At 44.6% G+C, this 13,451-nt stretch overlaps 1 protein-coding gene across 16 annotated transcripts in view; it reads right to left on the reverse strand.

The window, feature by feature from the left end:
* The window catches only part of BRSK2 (BR serine/threonine kinase 2), a 410,538-nt gene that overhangs the window by 103,168 nt on the left and 293,919 nt on the right, over window positions 1–13,451 (reverse strand). For all 16 annotated transcript variants that reach the window (XM_081840494.1, XM_081840500.1, XM_081840499.1 and 13 more), the window contains exon 4: window positions 753–893. In XM_081840494.1, the coding sequence (XP_081696620.1) occupies window positions 753–893 (141 nt within the window). The remainder of the gene's footprint in view (window positions 1–752; window positions 894–13,451) is intronic.

Genomic DNA, 13,451 nt, shown 5'->3' on the forward strand with positions numbered 1-13,451 from the left:
TAAGCTGCCGATTCCACTGGGCTTTGGTTTTTCCCAGTTAAAGTGTTCACTGTAAATGAATGTGACAGTAGGTGTCTCCCTGTCTTCAAGCTCACCATGGGGAAAAAAGGTTTAATCAGATATGAGCCACTCATCATACTGCATATTACTGAACGCGACCAAAGAAAGGCCATGGACAGCCTTCAGTGAAAGCACGTGTGTTATCAGCGTATCTAGACAGTAATAGGGGCTGGCAGCTGCGTGCACACAGTACAGGAGATTCCAAGCCTTACCAGTGACTAGCTAATGGCTTGTAAAAAGCCAAAGAGCTTTCAATGACCTAGAGGCTGATCTGCTATATAATATTATGCCATAAATATCTTATATTATGCCATAAATATCATATAATATTATCATTCCCTTTAATAGCGAACTCAGGTGGTTGAGCACTGAAAAGATTGGAACCAAAACAGGCCCACTGAGAACAAGAGGAGGGTATTACCATGACGGACATGTTTGGTGGTATGCAGAAGTAAAGCAAAAGTTTAAAACACCCTCCCAAAGAAGGATCTGCCCTGCAAAACAGCACCATGAGAATGTTGAGTGGCCTTAAGGAGCCACAGAGCTTAAGGAGCCACAGAGCTCCTCCCTGGAGGAGGACATAGAGTGTTGGCTCCTTGATCAGAAGCAATACTATTGCTGGGTAAGGATACACTGCACCTTTTGTTGAAGGTACCACTTGTATGCCCTGTACCTTATGCAGCTTTACTCACCAGATTGAATGACTATGACAGAAGTCTAAAGCGGAGATGATTTGTCTGAAAAACTTCCTGGCTTCTTTTGGCGTTAATCTTCCTTTCTTTACAAGATAGTCAAAGAGCTCTCCACCAGACACATGTTCTAGCACCAAATATCTAAAACAAGACAGGAAAAATATATTTGTTTATATGTGATCAAGCAGATGTTTTAAACATACACGCATAAATGTCTGCATAATAACCAATAGGCAACTTTCTCTATAATAACCAATAGGCAGCAAAGTATAATGCATAATAACCAATAGGCAGCAAAGTGAGACAAAGTGTTTGTGCCCTTGTACGTTTTTAGCTGCAAGTGAATGTCTGGAGTTCTTGGATATCTCTTGGAATATAGGCTTCAAAACAACAAGAACAGATGACTTCATTGCTCCCAGTATCCTTTTTAATTGATCTCCATTGCTTAAAGATACATTCTGCCTAAAAGGACCATGGATAGTGATCTACCTATCGTGCAGTATGTACGGTAACTAAACAGTTCTGCTGGAGCAATGACTTTTAGGTACACAGTGGAACTTTGCTGCCTTCTCTTCTCTCTGCCTGCCTCTATACATGCCCAGTACATCTGCCCTGGAGCATTGGGGGAACCCCCATAACTGATTTAGGGGACACATGAGAAAAGGAGAGGGTCTGGAAGTTCCATTACACAGCTAAAACTCTTTGTACAAGTGAAACAATTTAGTCGGATACTGCCCAATATCTTCTAAAATAACACTGCTGGAATTAATATCAATGCACATTTAAACTCCATATTCAGTGACATGAAGTTCCGATTTGCAACCACATTAGTAGTAAAATTGTTTGCAGGCTAAAAAATGATAATGTGACAGCAAATTTCCAACTTTCAGACTTAGAAGTAGGTGACTAAGAAAACATTTGCAGTTATTTTGTTTTGTTTTGAGGTGCTCTGAAAAGCATTGATTCTTCTGTAAATTTAGTCCCATCAAAACTGACTTACACAAGAGGCAATTAAGGAAAAGAATAAAGAATTACCAGGATGTTTTTAATATTTGGTGACTGCAAGATTATTATATACAATGTACCATATATACAGATTGTTTTGCTTTTTAATTTTTGAGATTTTCATTTATAAGCCACTAGAGTGTGATTTTATCATTGAAAGGCACGATAAAAATATCCAAATATAGAAAGTATAAATAAATGATTAGATGCAAAATTATCATATGGAAGACAAAGTTCATGAGTGAAGAACAACAAAAGTATCGGGATAGTTCTGACTCAAAAAAATTAATAAGTAATGTAGGAGTTAAAGCATGGTAGAAAATCACTTCTTTTCATGAAATATGGAATGAAGAAGAATCAGGTAAAAGCAAATAATGGAAACTCTTGTGCACTGTCATCCTTTGCATATTTACTTGGAAATATATCCAATCAAACTTACTCTGAAGTAAAAATGTATAGGGTAGCACGGTGTTGTGATAACAGATGTTTTTTCTTATTGAAAATACCTTCATTTGTGTGTTATTGTATGTTAAGGATGGTGATGAATCGCAATCAATTTTTAAAAACAACATTAAAAGGGATAATGGGGCAACTGCTGTTTGATAGAGTTAGATATCTGGTCTGCCAAGTCTAGTACTTTCTGCTCTGCTAGCAGCTCCCCAGTGTCTGCTATCTTTTGACTACAGATGCTGGAGATCACACCAGGGACCTTATGCATGGTCTAACCTCTAAATTATTCACTTAATTTTAGAACCATCTTTCAGGAAAACATCAAACTGTGATAGATATCAAGAGTGTGTCTCTATCTGCTTAAAGGAACTATGTGATCAGTTTCCTTCACAATCAGATATTGTGAAAGCAAAGGTTTGCTATGTGAAGCTAAACCAAGCCAATAGTCCCCACTAGTCAAGTGGGGCTTCGATACAAGTGGTGCCAAACCGTTCCCAGATTACCATGCTGTCATCATGGGAAAGAATTCCTGTCCTGGGTGCACACTACAGAGAAGTCACTCCAGAATCTTTAGTTATAACCCTTTTTTAATAGCATCTATGGTATAAGATGGGACGCGGGTGGTGCTGTGGGTAAAAGCCTCAGCGCCTAGGACTTGCTGATTGAAAGGTCGGCAGTTCGAATCCCCGCGGCAGGGTGCGCTCCAGTCACTCGGTCCCAGCGCCTGCTGACCTAGCAGTTCGAAAGCACCCCCGGGTGCAAGTAGATAAATAGGAACCGCTTACTAGCGGAAAGGTAAACGGCGTTCCGTGTGCTGCGCTGGCTCGCCAGATGCAGCTTGTCACGCTGGCCACGTGACCCGGAAGTGTCTGCAGACAGCGCTGGCTCCCGGCCTCTAGAGTGAGATGAGCGCACAACCCTAGAGTCTGTCAAGACTTGCCCATACTGGCAGGGGTACCTTTACCTTTTTATGGTATAAGATGGGCCTAGAATGCCATGCTTGGACAATGTGGTGTTTGATTCATTTTTCTGCTATGAAACTCTGTAGGGAACAGGTTATTGTCCAAGTCTGGATCTAGTGACATCTGGCAAATCTAGTGGTACGTCCAAAATTAGCTTTCTAATTAGGGACTTGGATAACTCATTCCTTCTGCTGTGGACAGCTGATGTTTTGGACAGGGTAAAGCCGTAGGACAAAACTGTATGTAGCTTAAGGTATAATACTAATTTAGATACAACACCATTCATATATAAAGATGTGCAGACATGCAGACAGATGCCCTCCATTACACAGACTTCAAATGCCCAAGTTCAGAAAATTACAAGTCTAGCATTTTTCTCACCCACAGTAGGAACAGCACAGCAAATTTATTTATTTATCAACTTTCACTTATTAAAAATGCCTCAGTATGCAGCACCATCTTGAATTAAAAGTAAAACAAACTGAGGGGCAGAGATAATTCAGAGGGTTATTTATTTTTGTTCACCACCCAGAAGCGTCAGAGACAGTAATGGAAACAAATGGAGTAAGACATTTTTAAAAGATTGGTGCTCTTGTCTCGTCAGGGGAAGCAAGAGGAGCACAGAGACAATGTATTCTGTGCTAACAGCTCTGCTAACATGAGGAGAGTGGCAGACTTGTTTGTTAAGCAATGCTCAAGGTGCAAGAGCTGATACACAGAGGAGGTTTTCTGTGTAATGCAACATCTCAAATACTCCGGTCCTAAATTACTAGTGCACCAGAGACACTAACAGAAGCTATTCCTTCGCATTCAATCAATTCCCTTCAAGATTGCCTCCACCAGATGGCTTTGATTAAACAGCCTTACTTTAGTACCCAACTCCTGCTCCATGCTCTTGGATTGAATTAAACTCAATCCAACCCTGGAATGGGAATATAAACATATTTACCAAATACTTCTAACTAGAGCTATTAACTACAAGTTTATTATTGTGAACCTAGAAGCTTTCGCAGAGATTGCATGTGCACACATATTTTGATTATTCATTTTACAGATCAGTTCTCAAAGGTGGGAGGTTCCTGCTTGGATTTAGAATCAATTGCCAAGATGGCTAATTTTGATTTCCTCCTGCTTTAAGGATTATTCAGTACTCTTACTAATCTCATAGACATTTCTTTGCTGGTCCATCTATCTGTGGGCATTTTTATGTGGAAGTAAGTCCCACCATATTCAATAGGTTAGAATTGCAGCTGCAAATACCTTCCCAGTCAGTATTACATAGACAGATGTTTTTGACTGAAACTACAAGGGCAGAAATTAAATAATATGGTTGGTGCACATAACTCTGCTTTTCCATCTTTTTGGGGAAGGAACTGTGTGTTTCCAGAATTGGAATGGAAGACGACTATCAGTTATGTCCACATTTGTTATATTTTAGGCCTTTTCTGCTGTTTCTTGTACATTAAAATATATCCTGACTTACTATTTCAGCAACTTGGGAATGAACTAAACCAGTAACAATTTAAAAAAATTTAATCCTGCCCTCTTGTGTGCCAGAACTCAGGAGAGTGCTTAGGTTCAGCATCTTACACTGTTTTGGGCTTTGTGGCAAAGCACTGGCCTACTCACTGGGCTGGTTTGCATGCAATGCAAAACAATGGTTTAGCATTGAACGAACGAGCCTCAGTGAGCCTGAACAAAGCCTCAAGTGCCCCACTCTTCTTCCTCCTCCTCCTGTGCAATTTGGATTCATATTTAGTCCCATCAAAACTGACTTACACTGTATTTAGGAGCTTGGAAAACAGGTCTCCTGCATCTGAGTCACTGAACAGAAAATAATATTGTTTGTCATTTTGGGGTCAACTTGTTCATCCATGTGCAACACGTGGAAGGTGACAAATGGGGTGCTGGGCAGGATCTGATATGGTCTCTATCACTAGTAGAGGTGCCAACCTTTGTCCAAAATGGTCCCCCCTCTCACCCCCCCAAAAAAATCCATTGCAGGCCGTGTGAAGTTCTACACTGCTCTCATGACCCCAGGGATGTTCCTGGCAAGTGTCAATGGAAGTCAGCACACAGGTGATAGTCCTTTCCCACCAGGGTAGTGGCTGCGAGAAAGCAAATGCCGGCCACAGGAAACTCAGACTCAGTGGTGGAGCCAGAACACTAAAGAGGTGGGGTGAAGCACCCACTTTAGAAACTGGTGAAAGGGGGGCATTCCAGCGGCTGCAGGAGGATGGGGGTAGGGAGCAACACATTGCCATTTTTCCTCAGGTGGCTAAACAGGACACACCGCTTCTGCTCAGTGGTGCTTATCAACAGCTAGCTGCTTCCTTCACTAAGTCCAAAGTGCTGACAAAAGAGTTAAAAAGAAGTTGAAGTAAGAAAAGAGGGTATGAGATGAAGAGAAGGAGGATGGGTGGAAAAAAATGAGGGGTATGTGGGAGGGAGCCCAAGCAGAAGATAGGGAGAACAAGAAGCAGCAAAGGAAAGAGTTCTGTTTGTCCCACTTTGATTTTGCAATTCCTTGTCACTTTCCTGTAGTTATTTCTATTATGTTATTTGGGGTGGGCTTAAACGAGCAAAATGCACTATAATGAGGGCTCAAAGCAGCACTTTTTTTTCTAGAAAAAAGTGCTGGTACTCAACAGCAAGCAGGGGGAAGGCCCAGGGCATGGGGGAGGGGTGGTCTGACACCAAGACTGGGTGGTGAGAGTGAGTTAGCTGCTTGATGCTCCCTTGCCTACTCACCCACCTGCTGCCCAGGTGAAGAGGCCTCCCTGCCAATCTTTCGGAAGGAGGCAGCAGGACTCCAGGACCTTTCGGAGCCTTGCACCTCCTTCCCTAAGCTGGACAAATGCTTCCCAGGCTTAGAGAAGGAGTCACGATGCTCTGATGGGATCCAAAAGTTCTTCCACCTCCTTCCTCTCAAAAGGTGGCAGTACTGTGTACCATTGCGAACCACCAGGAAAAAAAAGTGCACTGGCTTAAAGCACCAATAGACCAAGGTATGTCTCTGGGCCCTCACTGAAAGGCAAACAAAAGGGTTGGAAAGGAGAGATAAAACCACATGAGGGAAAACTTTGGAGCTTAAAGGGAATGCGATTCAACTGTTCATGGGGAAATAAACAAAGTGCTCAATATGAAGAATGGTTTTATCCTTCAGAGAAAATTGGAACGATTATATGACCCAACCAAGTGATTCTTCAGCAAAAGGGGGGAAAGTTTTATTTATTTGGTTCTTATTTGCTTTGTTGTTTTCCCATCTGTATCACAGATTCACCTCCTTGCTAATAATAGCTAACAAGCTCCTAACCTCAAATGGCTCCTTTAGGTATCATCACATCAGAGAGACTAGCAGCTGTGATAAGCAGCCAGGCTAGATATTCTTTTTCTGAACATACTGAAACTCTGAGCTGATCTTAAAAGACACAGAAAGCTGTAACAGCAGCACTGCAATGGCTAAATTCTCCACTACAGAATTCTCTGGAAACATCAGAAAGAAAGCAAACTCTAGAACTCTAGGTTCCCAAATTCTACAGTTTCCAGAAAATATTTAGCTACCAGCACACAACAGAGTATTCTGTATATACCCATAGACATACCAGCAAACCTCTATTATTCTCCCTTTCTTGTTTTCTGGGAGATTCAGGAAACCGCCCCCTCTGCCAAAACAAGATGAACCCAATTATTATTGATGTTGTGGTTGCATGGAGAGGGGCCTGATCTGCCTTAGCCTGGAGCTGGTACTGCAAAATATGAGGATTTTACGGCCCCCAGCCTTCTGCCCTAGCCAGTGCAAATGGCACAGCTTTAGTTACTGCAGGGGGTCTGCCAGCGATAGGATTGCTGCATCAGTTTTCATATATAAAATGTGAAATAAATACTATTTCAGCAACTTGGGAATGAACTAAACCAGTAACAATTTTAAAAAAATTAATCCTGCCCTCTTGCGTGCCAGAACTCAGGAGAGTGCTTAGGTTCAGCATCTTACACTGTTTTGGGCTTTGTGGCAAAGCACTGGCCTACTCACTGGGCTGGTTTGCATGCAATGTAAAACAATGGTTTAGCATTGAACAAACGAGCCTCAGTGAGCCTGAACAAAGCCTCAAGTGCCCCACTCTTCTTCCTCCTCCTCCTGTGCAATTTGGATTCATATTTTGGAATTCCTTTGCCCTTTACCCAATTCAAAGGTTGTCATTATGTATGAATTAAGAATCAGTATTTAAAATAAATTATATTTTGTTTGAAGTTGGATTGTTTTGCCATTGACTAGAGCTTATTTTAAAACGTTTTCCTGGTTCATATGTAACAAGCCACAAATCACAGAAAGTGAACCCTGAATTTATTTCTCCTCCCAGCTGCACAAAAGGAGAAGAAGGGAGTGAGAGCTGTAGCTGGGCTCTCCGAGGCTCATGCACGTAACAATAATTAATCATGGTTTACTGCTACAAGTGAACCAGGCCTCTAGGTCTGTTCTTATGCACCTGAGTTTATGAGCTTATAAATAGTAATTTGCCTGTTTGCCATAGTGAGTAAGAATTTACTAAAGACAACCAGGCTGAGAAGCTCTAGTTAACTTCTTTTTAACCATCAATATGCCCCAAACATCATTCATATATATATATATATATATATATATATATATATATGAGTAGCTAGGCTGGCTTGTAAACTTTTGTGAGGTGGGGTTGAACTTCTTTTTTGTGGGGGGGCGGTGAGTTTGGAAAAAGGGATACAAAGATTATTATCTATTATCTTTTAAAAAAACAAAAAAGAAAAAGGAGAATAGAGAGAGAAATACAGGATAGAAAGATAGAGAAGGGATAAAGGGGAGAAGAAGAAGAGAAGGAAGGAAGTTTGTTCTGATTCTTCATCTGTACATAAATGTTATTCAACTCAGCCACGCCAATATAACACCCAATAAAACCACTTTCTATAAACCAACATTAGGCCTTGCCCCAGTGACAATAGGTGCCTGGGCATGCCGACGTCACTGTGGGGTGTGCCAACACAGTGGCGTAGCGTGGGGGGTGCAGGGGGGGGCGGCCGCGCTCACACTCGCAGCTCTCTGCCCCTACTAAAATCCACGGGTTAGGGGGCACAAATTACTTGCCTTGCCCCGGGTGCTGACAACCCACGCTACGCCACTGTGCCAACATGACGCACACACGCTACGAGGTGTGCTGACCTGACGTCAGCACATCCCTGTGACATGCGTGCACTGCCGAGTGGAATACTGAGGGTCCTGGACTCCTCATAAAATTGTGGGTGCCCAGGCACCCTGGGCCCCACATAGACAGCACCTATGGACAACATTGTCTTCAATCCTCAAACCCAAATGTCATTAATTAATTTTCTTTTTCACACAAAAAGTCTATGGGAGGTTTCCAATTTTTAGTAAAAGTTAGCAATGACTTTTCTCTGATTAAACATGTCAGTTTTGCCATCTCATCTAAGTCCATTGATTTTAACAACTATTCCTCCATTGTTGGTAATGATTAATCTTTCCATCTTTGTGCATATAAAGGTGTCACCATTGTAATCATATGTTGAAACAAAGTTCCATAAGCTTTTTCTAACTGTATATGCATAAGCCCTAGCAGGAAGAGTTCTGCCTTTAGTTGAATATTAACCTTCAAAATTATCCATATCAGTGTGTGTATTTGTATCCTTGGGGGGGGGGGTGTTTACATGTCCACCAAGCACAGCAAAATGTCCCTTCATGTTCTTTAAATTTCTAACACATATTTTTATACATTCTAAATAGCCTCTCAGGAGTAAAATATCAATGAAGCATCATTTTATAAAAGTTTACTATTAAAGCATAACACAGTGTGTATTTTAACCCTTTGGTTCACATATGTTCCCACTGTTCCATCTGTATTTTATACCCAAAGTTTTTTGCCCATTTAATCATACATTCTTTAACTTGTTCTTCTTGCATTCCCAATTCCAGCAGTAATTTCTACATTTTCGCCATAACATGTTCATCATTGTGGGGTGGGGATGAACAAATAAACATCTGGGCGCATTCACCTTGCTAAGTACTAAACCAGAGGGCAGGGGTGTATCAAGTATCCTCCGTGGTGTATAACATCTACATGAAACTGCTGGATAAGGTCAGCTAGAAATACGGACTGATGCAGCTGTGACTAGATGGGAGCCATAAATTGAAGTTCAGTTCAGACAAAATGGTGGTATTGTCTGACCAGGCGAGTGGTGTTCACCCTGTTTTGGAGGTAGTTGTGTTAAGTTGTGTTGTTGTTGCTACAATGTTGACAGCCGGCTGCCACTGTGGCCTCCGCGTCTGCCCAGGATCGCACCATCAGCCGGGTGCTCAACTGGGTGTGGAGGGGGTGGCCACAAGGGCCTTTTGCATCAGAGTTCCAGCCCTTCGCAACCAGACAACATGAACTCTCAGCTCATCGCGGCTGTCTGCTGTGGGGAGACCGCGCTGTGATTCCCCAGGGACTCCGTCAGCACGTCCTGGAGGCTCTGCACGTTGGCCACCCGGGAATTGTCAAAATGAAGGCGTTGGCTCGGTGTTACGTCTGGTGGCCTAATATGGACGATGCCATCACTGCCTGGGTGTCCGCCTGTCAAGCGTGCCAAGAGTCAAGGCCTGCACCACCGGCAAGTAAGGGACACACCTGGGAGACGCCAAAGACACCCTGGTCGAGGGTGCACATCAATCTGGCTGGCCCCTTTCATGGCCGGACCTTTATGGTAATGGTGGACACCTATTCCAAATGGCTGGAGGTGGCCCTGATGCCCTCCACCACTACCGAGGCCGTCATCCGGGTGCTGCAAGGCCTGTTTGCAACGCATGGGTGTCCTGATGTCCTTGTCTCCGACAACGGACCGCAGTTCACATCAGGCACATTTGAGCGGTATCTTTTGGGACTGGGCATCCGCCATGCCCTAACGGCACCCTTTCATCCATCCAGCAACGGGCAAGCGGAGAGAATGGTGTGCTCGGCAAAAGAGGCACTGGCGCGCCTGGACCGGGGAGACTGGCACGAGCGGGTCGCCGAACACTTGTTCGTGCAACACATCACCCCTCATGCGGCCACAGGGCGGAGTCCTGCTGAACTGCTTATGGGCCGCCGCCTCAGGTCACCGCTCGACCAGCTGCACCCGGACTTTGCCGTGGCCGAACCCCCAGGCTGTGCCAACGCGCCACGGTCATTTGTCCCAGGAAACCAGGTCTTTGCCCGGAACTATGTGGGGGACATTCCTTGGGTACCAGCCACAGTAGTGGGAGTCACTGGACCTCGCTCGTACCAGGTGGCACTCGAAGACGGACGCTTGTGGCGCCGGCACATAGACCAGCTTAGGCTCAGGGTTGGGGACTTGGACACTACCGTGGTGCCCCCAACTGCGCCTGTGGCTCCAGAAGAGACGCTTACAGATGGTGAGGCTCCACCTACACCTCCCTCGCAAACTGCCAGCGTGGAGCCGAACCAAGCCGCTTCAGAGGGTCTGCCAGACTTACCACAGACTCAGACCACTCCACTTGTGGTGGCTCCACCCACAGCAGCGGATCCAGGGGATTTGATTTCAACGCCACCTAGGGTCGCACCACAGCCTCAGCAAGAACTGTGTGGCCCTCCGGACTTGGCTACCAGTCCCCAGCGGTCTGGCAGAGTTTCCAAGCGCCCAACTTATTTAAAGGACTATGTTGTTGGACATGTATCACTGTTGGTCTCTTCATGATGCACCGGAACTGGCGTCCTATCAAGACGCGGGCTGCTGGACTTGCGGATCTCCTGGGTGGAGCGTTCAGCAGCTTCTGAGGCCACAGCCTCCTCAATGGCTTTCTGTAGCGTGAGGTCTGGCTTGGCGAGGAGACGCCGTTGCAGATGGATGTCCCGGACCCCGCAGACTATTCGATCCATCAGGGCATCGTCTAAGTCTCGGAACTCGCAATGCATTGCAGCCTGTCGCAGGGCGGTGGTGTAGTTGTTGATTGACTCCCCTCTCTGCCTGGTTCCGGTGGCATGGTGGGCAGCAATCTTGGACGGCTTTGGTGCGTAGTGGTTGCGGAGCTTCTCTTGGATTGTGTCCCACGGTGTTGCCTGGACTGCTTCAGGCGCAACCAGTGCTCAGGCCGTCTCAAACACCTCAGGCCCACAGAGGCTGAGGAATAGGCCACGCTTCCGCTACTTTGATACTTCTGTCAGCTCGTTGGCTTGGAGGTAGCAGTCGAACCGAGCGAGGTAGGAGTCCCATGATTCAGAGGCTGGCGCAAACGGCGGTAGAGGCACAAGTGAAGCCATGATTCCGATGCCGTCGTGAAGGGCGATGGATGGAACACAGCGCTCTAGCCAAAACAGTCAGCTCTGAATTGGTTCTGTCCAGTGATTTCGCTCTGTGATTTCGCTCTGTGATTCAGCTCAGTGATTCAGCTCAGTTCAGAGGCTGGCCGCATCTGGCTGTGCTCTGATGTCCATCCATCCCACCTTCGTCACCAGTGTTAAGTTGTGGGTTGACATAGCAGACGACACAGCGATTTCTCCAAAGCAGCTCTTTATTTTGTAAGCTGGAATAGAACTGACTAGCAAACAGCTCAGCTGGCCTGCTTTTATAGGCAGCCAGCTGTCAACATTGTAGCAACAACAACCCAGAGTTTCCCACCTAAAATAACTGACATGGACCTGAGTGAAAACTATCTACAGACCTGAGTGAAAACTATCTACAGTATCCCCCTGCTGGCCCAGGGTGAAACTTCACTACATAACAAGTTGTACCCCTAAAGGAGAGGTGGGGCATATTTTTCAGCTTGAGGGCACCTTTCTCTCATCATCAACCTTCCATGGACCAGTGGTGGATAGGGCCAAAACCAAAGAGTGTGTGGCAAAAAGATGATGGGGCATGGCTCTCAGCCTAGCCTACCTCACAGGGTTGTTGTGAGAGGGAGAGAACCATGCACTATTAGCTCCAATGGAAGGCTGCCAACTTGTCACATACACGCCAACTTGTCACACAAAGGGGAGCTTTTGAGTAGTGGTGGGGGTCGCTGATCCAACATTGTCACTAGAGGCATGGGTGTCCTCTGTGCCTCAGAGTGGCTTTAATCATTTTAGGGTGATATACCAGCTGTGACCCTACTTAGACAGAGAAGCTTGCCATGGTCTGGCAAGCTCATGTTTGGATTATTGCAACCTATTGCACATATGGTTGCCCTCAGTTGACCCCAAATTAGGTTGTGAAATTGTTAACTGGGACTGGACAGTCTGAACATTGTACGCCAGTGATTCACCATCTGCACTGTTTGTCAGTCATTCTCTGGGTCTAAGTTTTTACTTTTAATGTTTTTAACAGCTTGGAACCACGTCCCAAGGGTTTGCCTCCTTGCATAAGTACTTACACAAACCTTAAGATCACACTCAGAGGCCATTCTCTCAGTACCCCTGCCATGTGAAATTCAGCAAGTGGCTACTAGGGAGGGGACTTTTTTATGTTGACCACCCCAGGTGTGGAATGCCAAGAGATGCTCACCCTTTTTGTGGTCATTTCCTGGTCCTTAACCTTTTAAAACCTACACACATTTATAGAATTACACCAGTCTTTATTGATTTTAGTCTCTGAGGCTTGAGTTATGTAATTATTTTATTGTTGGTTATTTATATTAAAATTTGATTGATACTTTAAGCTTCCCAGAGGACTTTGTTACTGCCTGCCTTGCTAAATAAGTATACAGAACCAGATTGATCATGGCTGTCTATATATACCTGAGATACAGCAAATGGTAGGAGGAAGACCTTTGGGTCAATTCTATTTGCCCTTCCTTAGCTGTTGTCCTATGGCTCCTTTAATCTGTTTGCCTTTTACAGTTGCAGAGGCGTAACTTCAGACATGCATCCAGTAAGTGCTATGCCAGAAATAATAAGTAGCCCCATGTTCTCCCCAAATTAATTCCTGGCGCCATATGCAATTAGGAAATAAGAATGACCACAGAGACAAAACTCAGCAGCCAACAGCACCATGACTCCCATGTCTTGAGTGAAATCAGTGACCCAAGTCAGAAGCCAAGAGAAGTTTTTCCTTCCTCAAAATCCTCAGTATTTAGACATGAAGTATTCCTTTCTTTTGATGCAACCAGTAATTAGGAAACTCATTATATCTCACAGCTATAGTTTTGCACAGCCAGTGATCTGGTTAGTTCAGAATGAAGGGGAATCGCAGAAGAGAGTTACAGTGAAACAAACACCCTTCTACATTTAAATCAGCATTTTTCTTTGGGGGGAGCAGGAGAGAGAGAAATCCCAGTACGTTT

Source organism: Podarcis erhardii (assembly GCF_964252035.2).
Source record: "Podarcis erhardii genome assembly, chromosome: 1".
NCBI lineage: Eukaryota > Metazoa > Chordata > Lepidosauria > Squamata > Lacertidae > Podarcis > Podarcis erhardii.